A 13,086-nucleotide genomic window follows, 5' to 3' on the forward strand; every position below is an offset into this window, starting at 1 on the left:
AACTGTCTTCACTCACTTCAAAATAAGAGCATGAATGTAAACGTCTACCTACTTAAAGAATTCTGGTCCATAACCAAACCAAAAGTTCGACACAGATAAAATGTTTTCAAGTGAAAGTTTACAAAACAACCAAGTAAACTTACACTGCGGAATGTATCTAGAAAATGCAATTTAAGGAAATCTAACTGCTATAATTATTTTCAAAGTTATAAAAAGCGATAAAATGTAGCTAAAAATTAGCTCTGCTGTTAGGCTAGCAAAAGTGTGCCCACCACAAGTAGCTCCTGCCAAGAAATCTAAATTTGTTCCTTAAGTGACACTGTAAGGCCTGGTAAAATCACTGTGGTCTTTGTGTCTGTTTGTATTTAATTTGTTTAATGTTTGTATATTTAGACAATCACAAGATGGTATCTGATATGTTACTAAGTGGGACAACTAAAACAAAAAATAATTAAAGAGTCTTTATGTGTTAGGATGGCTGATGTGGATTTTGACAGTGCTTTGTGGGATTTTTGTGATAAGTGATGATTTAAAAAATTGTCCCCATAAACTTTAAGATGCCGGTTAAATAAATAAATGTAGTTTTATCACTGAATTGCACAAAATAACTGATTATAGTTTTGAATTAGATATTTATCAATGTTCTCAAGAAAAAAATGGACAAAATGGTTAAATTAACATTCCTGACAATAGAGTTTTTTGTATTACTAGAATTTATCATCCTAAGAAATTTTTCTTGATAACGACATGAAATAAATTCACCCCTATTCATTCGACTCAACTTTCAGTGGTTGTGCTGGAAAACATGATTCAGTTCATGATTATCGATGGTAGATATATTGAATGTTATGCATCCAAATATTTGATCATTATACCTCCACTGACGTTTGACTTGATGCTCCATGTATTTGTATTAAAAACATGCACATATTTCCATTCACTTAAAGATATTGCTGTGAATAAATGATTTGAATAAAGTCAGATGTGTTTTATATGTGTAATTTAAGGTCATTTCTATATCAGATTTTAATTTTGATTATTTCCACATTTATGCAAACATTTGACTAATTTTGTTTATTTTCAATCTGAGACAACACTATCTATAAATTGTGGATGTTACAACTAGGAATTAGTGATGAGGCCCAAAATATGGGTGTAATAATATTTACATTTAGAGCCACATAAAGACAATTACAAAGTAGGCCCTCTATCACCTGAAGAACATTTCTACAATTAAAGGACTAATGTCAAAGTAAGCTCCAGGGAAACACGTGAATGTGTTCATCTTTAGTCACATTGATTACTGCAATAATATCTTCACAAGTCTGTTTAAAAAAATATAATCAGCTGATTCAGAATGCTGAAAAAACTTCCAGAAAACCATTTAAATCTGGACTAAAAAACTTCCTTATTAGAGTCATCTTTGATTTAGAACTGGGACATTGAAAATGTTATTCTTGATGGCATTTAGAAAAATATGTTTGCTTCATAAATGGTTATATTGTGTTACATTTTTATTATGTAAAACTCTGACCGCCTTATTGCTGAAATGTTCTGCACTAATAAACTTGACTGGACCTGTTAGTCTGACAATCGGAAGAAAATAATGGAAGAATGGATTTCCATGCGTTTAAAAGCAGAGGACTGAGCACATTCCTGATGGATCCCAGAGTCCAGCATGTTTTATTCTAATGAAGACCATATAAAATTAAATATTGTCTTCCGTTAACACAACTGCACTCCAGCGGAACCAGTGTACTAAAGCAATTATTTATCGTTAGGCAAGTTTTATTTTTAGGAACATGATTCCCGGTTTTAGGGTGGGGCTGCACACCATTACTGAAATACATGTTATTGAAACAAGTACCATTAAATCTGAAGTCAGTTTGCTCCATTCCCATTTTGGAGTTTTAAAAATACTGAAATCAAGACACATAGTTTTCCAGGCTGCATAGGTACAACCTCCATGTTTAGTCACACATGATTGTAGTTTTTTTGTAAAATTTTGCCAGGACAAAGTGAGTTTTGCTGCTTTGGTTCTCGTCTGTGTGACCACTTCAGTTTCTGCAGCTCAGTCAGGTCGCTCTCAGCCTCCTTTAATCCAATCAGGTTAGAGGCTGAGCTAATTCAGCAGACAGAAATAGATCCAGCTCTGAAGGAGAACCCAGAAAAATGAATCAAACACTTCATGTCTGTAAATCTATTTATTTACAGCACAAAAAACAAATATGGGACATTAAAATGAAAAAAATCAATGAATACAGCTCAAAATAACTGAGCAGTTATCAAAAAAAGTACAAGTGTTTCCTTTTTAAAGGAAACATCTTTAAAATCATTTTTAAAAAAGTAAAACATGATTTAAAATAACTTTATAATTGATGATGGATCACGAGGGAAGCCCTGCAGCCAGGATGCTGCCCAGAAGAGTTCGGTCCTTCAGAGCGTTTTCTACGTCTTTTTCGTCAATTTTCAGGAACACCTGAAAAACAAAAAACAAAGAGTCCAGTAATAAGAACAAACATAAAAACAAACCAGCTCACCAAATGTGATCTGACAGTTTATAGCACAAACTCAGACTTTCGAGGACATAAAAACACTAAATCCTTGGAACACAGGGAGCTTTTCATTATTATTATCTTAAAATCACTATGTCTACATAGTGACATTTGATTAACCAATCACAATTATAGATGCCACGTTTGACAGATTTGATACATTTCAAAATAAATTAACTAAAACCTGTATATTTAAAAAAAATATACAGGTTTTGTGTTTAATGCCACACAGTAAATGTTTAGATATTTTTCGAATGTTTTCTAAAAACACAACTTTTTCCCCCAATCCAACATGTTCAAAAATAAACCCGTCCAATCAGTCAACGCTGCGCTGGAACTCCTCTTGGGTTGCTAGGGAACAGGGCTGGGCTCAGCCAGGGTTGCTAGGTAACAGCACAGGGATCCATGAAAGCACCTTAATGTGCAGAAGGTTTTTGAAAAGGCTCAATTTCCAGACACCAAAACACAAACCTACTGACAAAAACTCGCTGGGTGTTTTTTAATTAAGCTTGAGAATTTTTTTTATTTTGTTTTTAGAAACAGTAGAAACCCAAATGGAAGTACAAAAACATCCAAAATGTGAATTTTTGTACAATGCATCCACTTTAATCATATTCTAAGGCTCCTTTAAATAACATTTGAACGTTGTTGTTGTTCAGAGTTTTGTACCTTAGTGAGACGACCCTCTTTGGCCTTCTTCAAAGCGAAGATTCCCCGACTCTCCAGCAGGCCGCACAGCGCCAAACACTCGCCCTGCCCGACTCCAGACACCTGCCTCTGGGCGCACAGGCGGCTGTAAACCTCATGGAGCTGAAACGCAAAGCAGGGTCATTTAAAACTCATCACAATTAGACTGCAGAAGCTCACCAGAGATGTTAAGAGAAAAAAGTAAAGCTGGAAGCAGTGGGTGGTGCCTTTAGAAGATCCTTTTAATTACATCACACTGAATTAAAGCTGCCGTGTGTAACTTTTATAATGTTTATATTTTTAAACATTTGTTAAAACTGTCAACATGTCATCACAGTTTGTTGTGAGATAGATAATCTGTGAAAAGTTTCATCTCCACTTTGCATTTCAATTAGCCTCAGTATCTTTTAGCCTCAGTATCTTTTAGCCTGATGACCTTGACTCATGCTCGTAGGTTCTCCAGCTTACCTTTCCCAGGTTCGTCTCTTTGCTCTTCCCTTTGCGGATGAGCAGCAGCAGGCAGCAGACCAGCAGCTTCTGCTGCAGAGGGAAACTCTCTCCCTCCGAACCGCCGCTCTGCGCCGCCATGCGGTCGCCGTAAACCTCTGACAACACCTTCGCCACCTGAGGGAGGCCGACCAAAGACGCTGCAGACAGACAGCCGCACTTAGTTTCAGTCACAATTATTTTAGTAATCGATTACTCTCACGATTAACCAGATGAAAATAACTGCCACTTGTGCCTTTTTTGTACAATATTATTTAAAAAAATAAAAACATTAGAAGATGCAAAGAGCAATTAAATTCCATTTTAAATAAGAGAAACATTTTAATGCCTAAAATGCAGCAACATCTGGAGTTCTGAGAAGAAAATATTCAGACAGAAAGGTTTTTTTTCATCTTAAATGTGTAATGCATACTTTTTGTACAGTGTTGGTTTAATTACAGCTCTGAGTGTGTTGTTCTTTCAGTAAATCGCCTTTTTTCCAGTCTGCATACTCCAGTTAAAGATCAATCAGTTACTAAATAAGTTGACAAATATTTGATCAATTAATCACAAATAATCTTATAATTTCAGCTGTAGCTGGTTACAAAGTTTACTCTGATGACCCCAGGTGACCTTACCTTTAGCGGAGGCCTTCTGTCTTTCATCAGCTTCTGCGATCTCAACCGCTCTCCTGGAAAGACACACCGTCACGTCAGCCATTTTCTCTGGTGTTCCAGACTCGGGTCATCATCACCGATTTTTACCTGCAGATGTCGAGAGCCTTTCTGGCGTCTCCGGACACAGCCGATACCTTCCTGGCACAGAACTGAACAGCAGAGGCGTCCAGCAGACCCTCAGCCGAAACCTTCAGAACCAAAGCAGAACTCTAGTTAGACGAGCCGGGAGATAGAGAGACGCTGGTGACACCAACAGAACCGGACCAACCTTTGACAGTCTGTCCTGTATGATGGCGCTCAGCTCCTGTCGGCTGTAGGGAGGGAAGTGCAGCAGCAGGGGGCGACAGTGAGTCTGAGCCTGCAGTCTGGGCAGGATACGATCCGTCAGGTCCAAAGCGTTGGCAATGCCTGCAGGAAGACATGAAGTCAGTGTAAAGATCACATGGTGGAATGTGAGGCATGCTGTGGGATAAATTCGTACCGATGAGACAGAGACGAGACCGCGGCAAATATGGCCACTCAAAGATGGTGTAGAGGACGTCCTGAGCTTTACTGTCCAGCTGGTCCATTTCATCCAGAACCAGGAGCCTGAGGGGACAAAGATTAATGATCAAACTCAAGATTTTCACCCAACTGAATGAAAGAAAGAAACAAACAAACAAACAAACAAAGACATTGTAAGACTTAGTCAAGACAAAAAATGAGGGCCAGGCTAAATTTACTTACCAGAATATTATGTCATTGTGACTTTATACTTGAAATAGTAAAACTTTTTCCACTTATCACAACCTTTAGTTCATGCAATATCGCAGCTATTTCTCAGGCATCATGGCAAACATTCCTCACACATTATCGTACTTTTTTTCATGCATTACCCCAACTTTTCAAGCAAAATCGTAACTATGTTTTCATGAATTTTCACAACTTTTTTCACTTTATTGCAACTTTTTTTCAAGCCCTATCATGACTTTTCTCATAATTAATTCTTTTTTGTTTGTTTAGTCTGGCACTAATTCTTTGTCGTACAAAAGCAACTAAAGTTTTAAAACGCAAGAACTCACACTGTGGGCCCCGGAGCCGTCAGGAACCTCTGGAGGCCGCTCTGTCCACCGGCTGCTTTCAGCTTGTAGGCCAACAGCGGGAAAATGGCGTGAGAAGTCCGCAGACTCATGCAGTTCACCACCACTGTCTTTACCGAGGCGAGCTCAGACTGGGGGAACGGAAAAAACCCGAACACGTTACAGAGGACAAAATGAGGACAAGTCGCAGATTAAAACTACATAAGAGAAACTGGAAGATTTGAGACCCATGGTTGTTAACGAACTGGAAAATAAAAATCTAGGAAACAGTTTTTCCCTCCAAACTGATACCAAAGTTCTGAAAAACTACAAACGACAAACTCAAGTCTGAAAACTAACTCAAGATACTAAAGAAAGTTTCAGCAAAATCACCTCTGATCATTTGTCTCAACAGACTGAAATCCTGTTTATCTGCAGACCTGTATAACAGATGTTCACACAGTGTGACATCACCCCGGTATCCGATGTATTACAAATAGGCTTCCTGATGCAGCTGGGTTTAATAGATGAACAAACACTTTACCTATCTAAGACAAATTACAGAATTTAAATTGTTTTATCGTCTCATAAATACCAGGAATTTACTGCATTTTAAAAATTTCACTGATATAAACAACAGATGTAATGTAGAGAAAAAAGGATCAATTTAAATTTTTATCTTCTCCAAAAAACAGACAGTGTATATATATTTAAATGTATCATTTATAGCATTTAGAGATAAATCTGTTCGATAAGAGCATCCCCATTGCTATGCAATCTAGATCCCGGCAGTGGCGCTGGGTCTCCACTAGGTGCCACCTGTGTAGAATAATCTGCCCTAACTCACCTTCATCTCCTGGAGGATGCAGTTCAGGCAGGCGGTCTTGCCGGTCCCTGGGGCCCCGGAGATGTAGAGGCTGCTGGGGACGCTGCAGCACCTTGTCTTCCAGGAAGGAGCGGATGGCTCAGCGTCTCTGGACAGAAGACACTCAGGGATGGCGGTGTGCAGCGCCTGCTTCACGCTTTGAAACCTCGACTCTGCAGAGACAGGGGATGTCACAGATTAGAAATAAATCTATTCTACACTGTTTTTTTGTTTTTTAAAAACAGACCAGGCTGTTTTATACACTTTTTAAAGGGGACTCATTATGCAAAGATTCACATTTTGTGTGTTTTTGTGCTTCCATTTTAGTTTCTACTGCTTCTAAAAGCAGCCAAAGTGCTTAAAAAACCGACAAACAAAAAAAGCCATTTTTTGGCAATAAGTTAACATGTTTTGGTGCCTGGAAAATTAAACATTTCAAAAACCTCTGTAAGGTAACATCACAAATCAGCAGGCACTGCACCTGACCTAGTAACCCCAGCTAAGACAGCCCGTTGCCTAGCAACCCCACCAGAATTCCACCCGTCACCTAGCAACCCAAGCTGAGTTCCAGAACATTGTGTCAGTTGATTTCAGAACAGAACATACTTTACTGAAGTCCAAGGGGAAATTGCTTAGTTTTTGTTAAATATTAGAACATATAAATGTAACCATTAGTGATATAACATTTATAACACATGTGAAATTACAACTAATGTAAAAATGATCAAAATACAAACTAAATTAAATAAATAAAATAAGAAAAATTTACATAAAAATATGTGGCAATAAATATATAAATGAGTTCAGAAATTTGACCAAGTTTTAATGAATGCTGGACAAGACAAGCTTTTTGTTTTTGACTTTCTATCCAGAAACTACATGCTGTATTCTTATTAGCTCCATTTCTGTTTTTCAAAGATGTATGGTTGTATAATTGGGCGTCTGTTTGCAGCCATTTTAATATACAAGTGTAAATGTTGAGCTTGGGGCATAAACAGCAGCAGTGAATGTGGATTTAAAGTGGCAAGACACCTTAAAGCAGCTCATTCTGAAAGGCAAAACTGACCAGACTAAGAACGATTTTGTGCAAGAAATATAATAACCGTTTTGTGCAGCCCATAGACTTTTCCTTACACGTTCAATGAAGTATAATAAGTCACCTTTAAAGATAATTTTCAGCTCAGAAAAGTTCTTACTGTCAGCAAACAGGCGAGCAACAGGCAGCATCTTCTCTTGGCTGTCCAGGATGGGAGTCCCAGGAGGCGTTTCCTGTCTGTTCGGAGACAACTTGCTGGTTGGAGAGCGCCGTTGCTTGGGCGTCCGACCTTCAGATGTTTGCAAGTTTTCGTCAAAGCCGAGTTTACGTGGGGTTGCCGGATTTGGTCTGTTCTGCTTCGGAGGGGAACACTGCACGTTGCAGCCATTGTCGTCACCTTCAGAAAGAAAACAGAATAATAAACTGAAGATTAATAACTAGCATTACAGAATATCTACCGAGTCTGAACTAGGGATCCAAGTGATCCATTAAGGAGGTAATCTAAAGTTGATCAAGCTCATTAATTACCTAACAATTAACTGACAAGCAGACATTTTATGTCTATCCATTATGTAAAGGGATGCAATTTTTAATAATATGCCGAATTTAAAAAACATTATATTTTGTCAGTTGGTTTTCTGTTTTATTAAACTTAAACAGGAAGCTAAATGTGCTAATGATTAATACATGATGCTAATCAACTGGGCTAATTTTAGCCCAACAAACCATTAATCGTCAGAAACCAGTCGATTAATTGTTTGCATCCCTAGTTCAGGTAGATCCGTGTCTCACCTGTGCGTTTCCGAGGACTGAGAGGGAGTCGGCTCTGCAGGATGGGGGAGGAAGGTGGTGTTGGTGGAGGCGCCTGTGCTGCAGATCTGCAGAGCTGATCCACTTCCTGCTTTGGAGAGGTTAGAGGGCTCTGGGCAGCAGAACGTCTGGGTGACAGAATCGCCGGTCTGTCTGACGACCGCCTCGGAGACATCGGACCGATCCGAATTGGGGAAGGAAGCCGGAGCTCTGGCTTGTTTGGAGATGGCAATGCGACCTTCGAGGACTGAGCCGTTTTCGACTGCAGGGGCGCTCGGCAAGATTTGCGAAGTGGGTACTGCAGCGTGCGCTGAACTTGCCCCTGAGAGCGAGTCCTGGGCATGACTGGTTGTCTGATGGAAACAAAAACAGAATGAGTTAACAGAATGTGGAAATGAACGACAACAGGAAGCTAAATGTGCTCATGATTAATACATGATGCTAAATGCTGAATGACATTTAAGAAGAAAAAATGTGTGCAGTTGCAATGTTGAATCTTCCTACATTTTTCATATATGTTTCCACTATTAAAAATCAGAGATCCCCAAACTTAACAACATGAGATAAAAAAGTCAAGAGTATTTGCTGGTTAAGCCTGAAGCGATTAGTCAGTTAATCACATCGTAAATTAAAATGTGGTCAATAGTTTCCATTCTGATGTTTAGGTTTTTAAAGGAAAACTTTGTTTGCAGAGACTTCAATATCCATTTTATTTATGGTTTCAGTTGTGTGTGCTTTTTATTTTATTTTTACTGTCATTTTTGGTTATGTGTTTTATTTTAAAAAATATCTTCCCCTGCTAATGTGAATTATTTCTAAAGTTAAAGTTCATTAGTCTTTGAGAGGGCAAACCTTTTATCAATATATTTGTTGAAAGTTGTCTCAAAACAATAATTATTTATCACAATAATTTCTGGAGGAATTTATTGTCTAGTGAAATTTATCATCATATTGCAGAACAAGAAAAAATGAAAATGTAAAACCTAAAATCACAATCAATTTTATTAAGATTCTTTCCTCCTCAACAATAAATTACAGATAAAATGTTTAATTTAAACAGTCAGATTTTTTTTGTAGGACATCAATGTGTAAATCATTGTAGCTCAAAATTGAATTATTTTGCATACCATCATTCTTGACAGATAACCAACCTCTCACCAATTTATTTTGGGTTTTATTGAAGAAAATTAAAAAAAAAAAAGATTTAACCTGTTTATAAAAACAATACATGATTTATGTCACTTTTTGCACAATACACCAAAAGATGAATACTTTGTGTTTTAACTAACGATGTTGTGAACACGTGTTAATCTGTGGCTCATAGTTTTTTCTCAATTGTCTTCATGTATAGTTACAAAAACTAAATCAAATTACAAAAATATAGCTGTAAAAATTTTCCCTTTCAGTTTTAAGATGAACACTACTATTATTTTAAGATGAATAACACATTCAGGCGTGGGGAACAAAAAGAAGCCGTTTTATTTCACTATGAATGTTATGTTGTTACAGTTTGGCTTAAAATGGTGCGAGTAGGTCAGAGGTTACAAAAAAAATCAGATAAACTAGTATGTGAACATAATGCAAGTCGCACTATCTCAATGTATTCTTACTCGAGTAAAGGCAAAAGAGTATCCGTTCAAGAGTGAAAAAGTATTTTGTAAAAAGACACTGCATAACTATCTGATTTAACATTTTAAAATCATGTCCTCAGATAGACAAGAAAATTAAAGTTTTGTGCAAATTCTGGAATTTTAAAGACTAAAATACTACTACAGCACTTACGTAAACTGACTAATGGCGCCAAAACAACTACATCGCCTCCAACACCCATCTACTTTCGACTCTTTCTGAAGTAAAATTTCGATTTTAAGCACCCGTGTTTCAAAATGACCGACTTCAGCTGATGTCCGGTCACGAAAGCGCAACTTTCTAACAAAGCTACCGGCAACAAATTAGGCAATAAATTTGCAAACAAGTTCTGGCACTTGGAAGTGGCTTTCTTATTTCCGCCTCTTAAGCAACATAATAGTTGAGATTCTGTTACTTACGGGAAACACGTCGATGATGAACGGACTTTGGAAAAGGATAAAATAAGTCCTCTTGATTCAGAGTTTCGGGTTTATTCGACGTAAAGCTGTTTTGTGTCTGTCCTCAACTGCACACGAAGTCCGAACTGGGTAAATCTTCTCTCTAACTCAGCTGTAATTCCCGCCAGCGCTCTCTGATTGGTTCACTGCCTCTGCTTCCGCGATGCTCATTGGCTCAGCGTCACATGAGGATGTTACGTCACTGTTGCTGAGCTCACGTACGGTTTGGTGGCGGGAGTTTGGATTAATCCTCAGATTTTGGCGGATTGCGTCAGTCTAAGTGTCAGAAGAGCTGTACTCCTAAAATGTGTTTTTAAATAATAATGCAGACAAAAACTGGAGATAAAGTGCTAATAAATAGTTAATTACATAGACAAAAATAACAATTGTTATGTTTCTATTAAACTGGACTTAAAATTTCTTCAGACTTTAATGCTTTTGATAGTTTGAAATAGACAAAGTGAAAATTCATGACTAACAGACATAAATCTATATAATGCTTCACATTGTGATAAAGTTATTAAAATAAATTGGCTATTCAATAATACAAATTTATTGAATGAGAATAGAATAGAATAGAATAAAATTCAACTTTATTGTCATTGCACTGTCACAAGTACAAGCAATGAAATGTAGTTTGCATCTATCCAGAAGTGCTCTACGGAATATAAATATTTACAGGTGTACAAGACTAAATATAAATGTGGGAGCTATGTGCACAGATTATACAGAATGTACAAGAATGTTAGGAAATGGATTATATATGTATTAGTGCGTTTATAATACAAGATAAATAATGGCAGCCTTTATTAAGAAGGGAAGAGAGCAACTATGTCAGACATTGGAAGAAAAGGCCTGGTGTGGGACATTAGGAAAAGTCTTCTCAACCTGACTGCGAGCAAACTTTTCAGATCACCAAAAATGTTGGTCCTGTGCCGAACAAAGATCTGTCTATGTTAGAAGATGATAATCCTGCCTGGAATACTTTACATGTATAGCAAACCTCTCCTTGAGTCAGAGGACAGAGGGATGGTTGAATTATTGGTCTTAAAGGACACTATTGACAAAGTGGTCCAAGTACATAAAGTAATGTTGTCAGAGAAGGTTTATGATGTTGATGTTAATCCCATTATTGAACCATATAACACAACAGAATTCTGTTAAATTACACAGATCTGAGCAAAAAAACTGATGCAGTGTGTTGGCGCTTTGGCTACAAATCCAGCTTCAGCTCAACTTGCAGCTACCAGAGTTCGGGCATCCCGAGACTTTAAAGGGGAACTTGGGCCAAATGGCAACCACCACCAGCAATATGAACAGTTTGTTGCCATCAGAGAACTTTCGTTTCTCCCTCGTAGAGAATTTAAGATTCAAGGTGGCCAGATTGGTGATGATTCATCTGACATATCCAGCAGTAATGTGTGTAGACAAATTGACGAGGGAATTCAAGATAACTTTGCTGACTCTGACATTGTCCGGGCTGTGCTCAAGATAATTAAAGCAGGCAGCTTCAAAGACAGGTCGATAAACAAAGATGACATGAAAGTTACAGAGCTGAAGGGATTTCTACAATCTCATCAGAGGGAGAAGAATAGCACTGAACTGTTGCAAGAGTTAATGTGCACCAAACAGCATGACAATGAGATTCCACAACAGTTTCTTCCCAGAGTGATGGGATTAAAACAGCGAACAATGGTCACTTCTAACCTCTCTGATGCCAGTGTTAAGTACAGCAGGGGTGTAACTTTGTGTTGCAAGTTGGTGGGGGTGATGTACCTACAGTTACTGGAAGGCCTTTTGTTTTTAGTGCCAAGATTTAAATGTGAATGCCATACAGTCTTATTCAATAAATTAGGATATATTTCCTGATCAGATTAACAGTGCCTTTTGAAAATAACCTTTTAGCAGGTATTAACATACAACATATAAATATGTTAAAACGGATGTCATCTAATTAATCTATATAATGTATTTCACTTGATGACAGAATTGCTGACAGATTAACTTTTCAGTCATAATCTAATTTATGGAATCAGCCTTTATGTGCTGAATTCTTAACAGTTTTATAATTCAGTAATATTTTTGTGAAGAATTATCACAGTTGTCTTTTATTGTCTGATTTTATCAAGTGCTATAAACATAAACAACATGAATCTCATGTCTATAACAATCAAAATGTCGTTAAACATTTCAAAAGCAGAATAAATAACTTCTATGTAAACCAAATGAATCCTCATCAGTGGAAACTTTGTATTTTTCAATTATTTGATTCTGATTCTACTGCTATCCCTCAGTTGGTTGGCAAAACTTTTTGTTCTGGTGACTTACAGATGGCAGATGAGATATGATGCGTCTTTAATATAGCAAACATTAAAGACGCAAAACCTTTTTGTGTCTGGTTGGGGCTGTTGGTGAGTAGAGTGACTATCGATGTTACTGGATTTTATAAAATGTGGCTTAAAGCTGAGATGCTGATGTTTGGATAAGTAAAAAAAAAATAAAAATAATAATAATAATAATAATATATATATATATATATATATATATATATATATATATATATATAACTACTTCTTCTGGGTAACTCAGATCTGAACTCTCAGGGTCACATAAAGATAGTTACAAAGTCAGCCTTCTATCACCTGAAGAACATTTCTAGGATTAAATTACTAATGTCCCAGTAAGATCTGATATTTAATCAAATTGATTACTGCAAGTATCAATTGCAGTAATCAATTGATACTTGATTACTTTAGGGACTTTTTTTCCTAAAGACTTTAACAGTTGTATTCTGAAATATTTTAGCAGTTAAATCAGTTTTCATT

General features: G+C 37.1%; 1 protein-coding gene across 1 annotated transcript; it reads right to left on the reverse strand.

Annotated features, from left to right (window-relative positions):
- Positions 1-2,185: 2,185 nt before the first annotated feature.
- Positions 2,186-10,387, reverse strand: LOC122829179 (cell division control protein 6 homolog). The gene is given in 14 exon segments (XM_044113530.1): positions 2,186-2,479; positions 3,225-3,365; positions 3,711-3,889; positions 4,367-4,419; positions 4,493-4,593; positions 4,674-4,813; positions 4,887-4,993; positions 5,467-5,615; positions 6,311-6,389; positions 6,391-6,427; positions 6,430-6,501; positions 7,525-7,761; positions 8,157-8,527; positions 10,223-10,387. Coding segments are annotated over 13 exon segments (1,749 nt in total). The 5' UTR covers positions 8,518-8,527; positions 10,223-10,387; the 3' UTR covers positions 2,186-2,386.
- Between the last annotated feature and the right edge of the window lie 2,699 nt (positions 10,388-13,086).

This window comes from Gambusia affinis, linkage group LG04 (genome assembly GCF_019740435.1).
Source record: "Gambusia affinis linkage group LG04, SWU_Gaff_1.0, whole genome shotgun sequence".
Classification (NCBI taxonomy): domain Eukaryota; kingdom Metazoa; phylum Chordata; class Actinopteri; order Cyprinodontiformes; family Poeciliidae; genus Gambusia; species Gambusia affinis.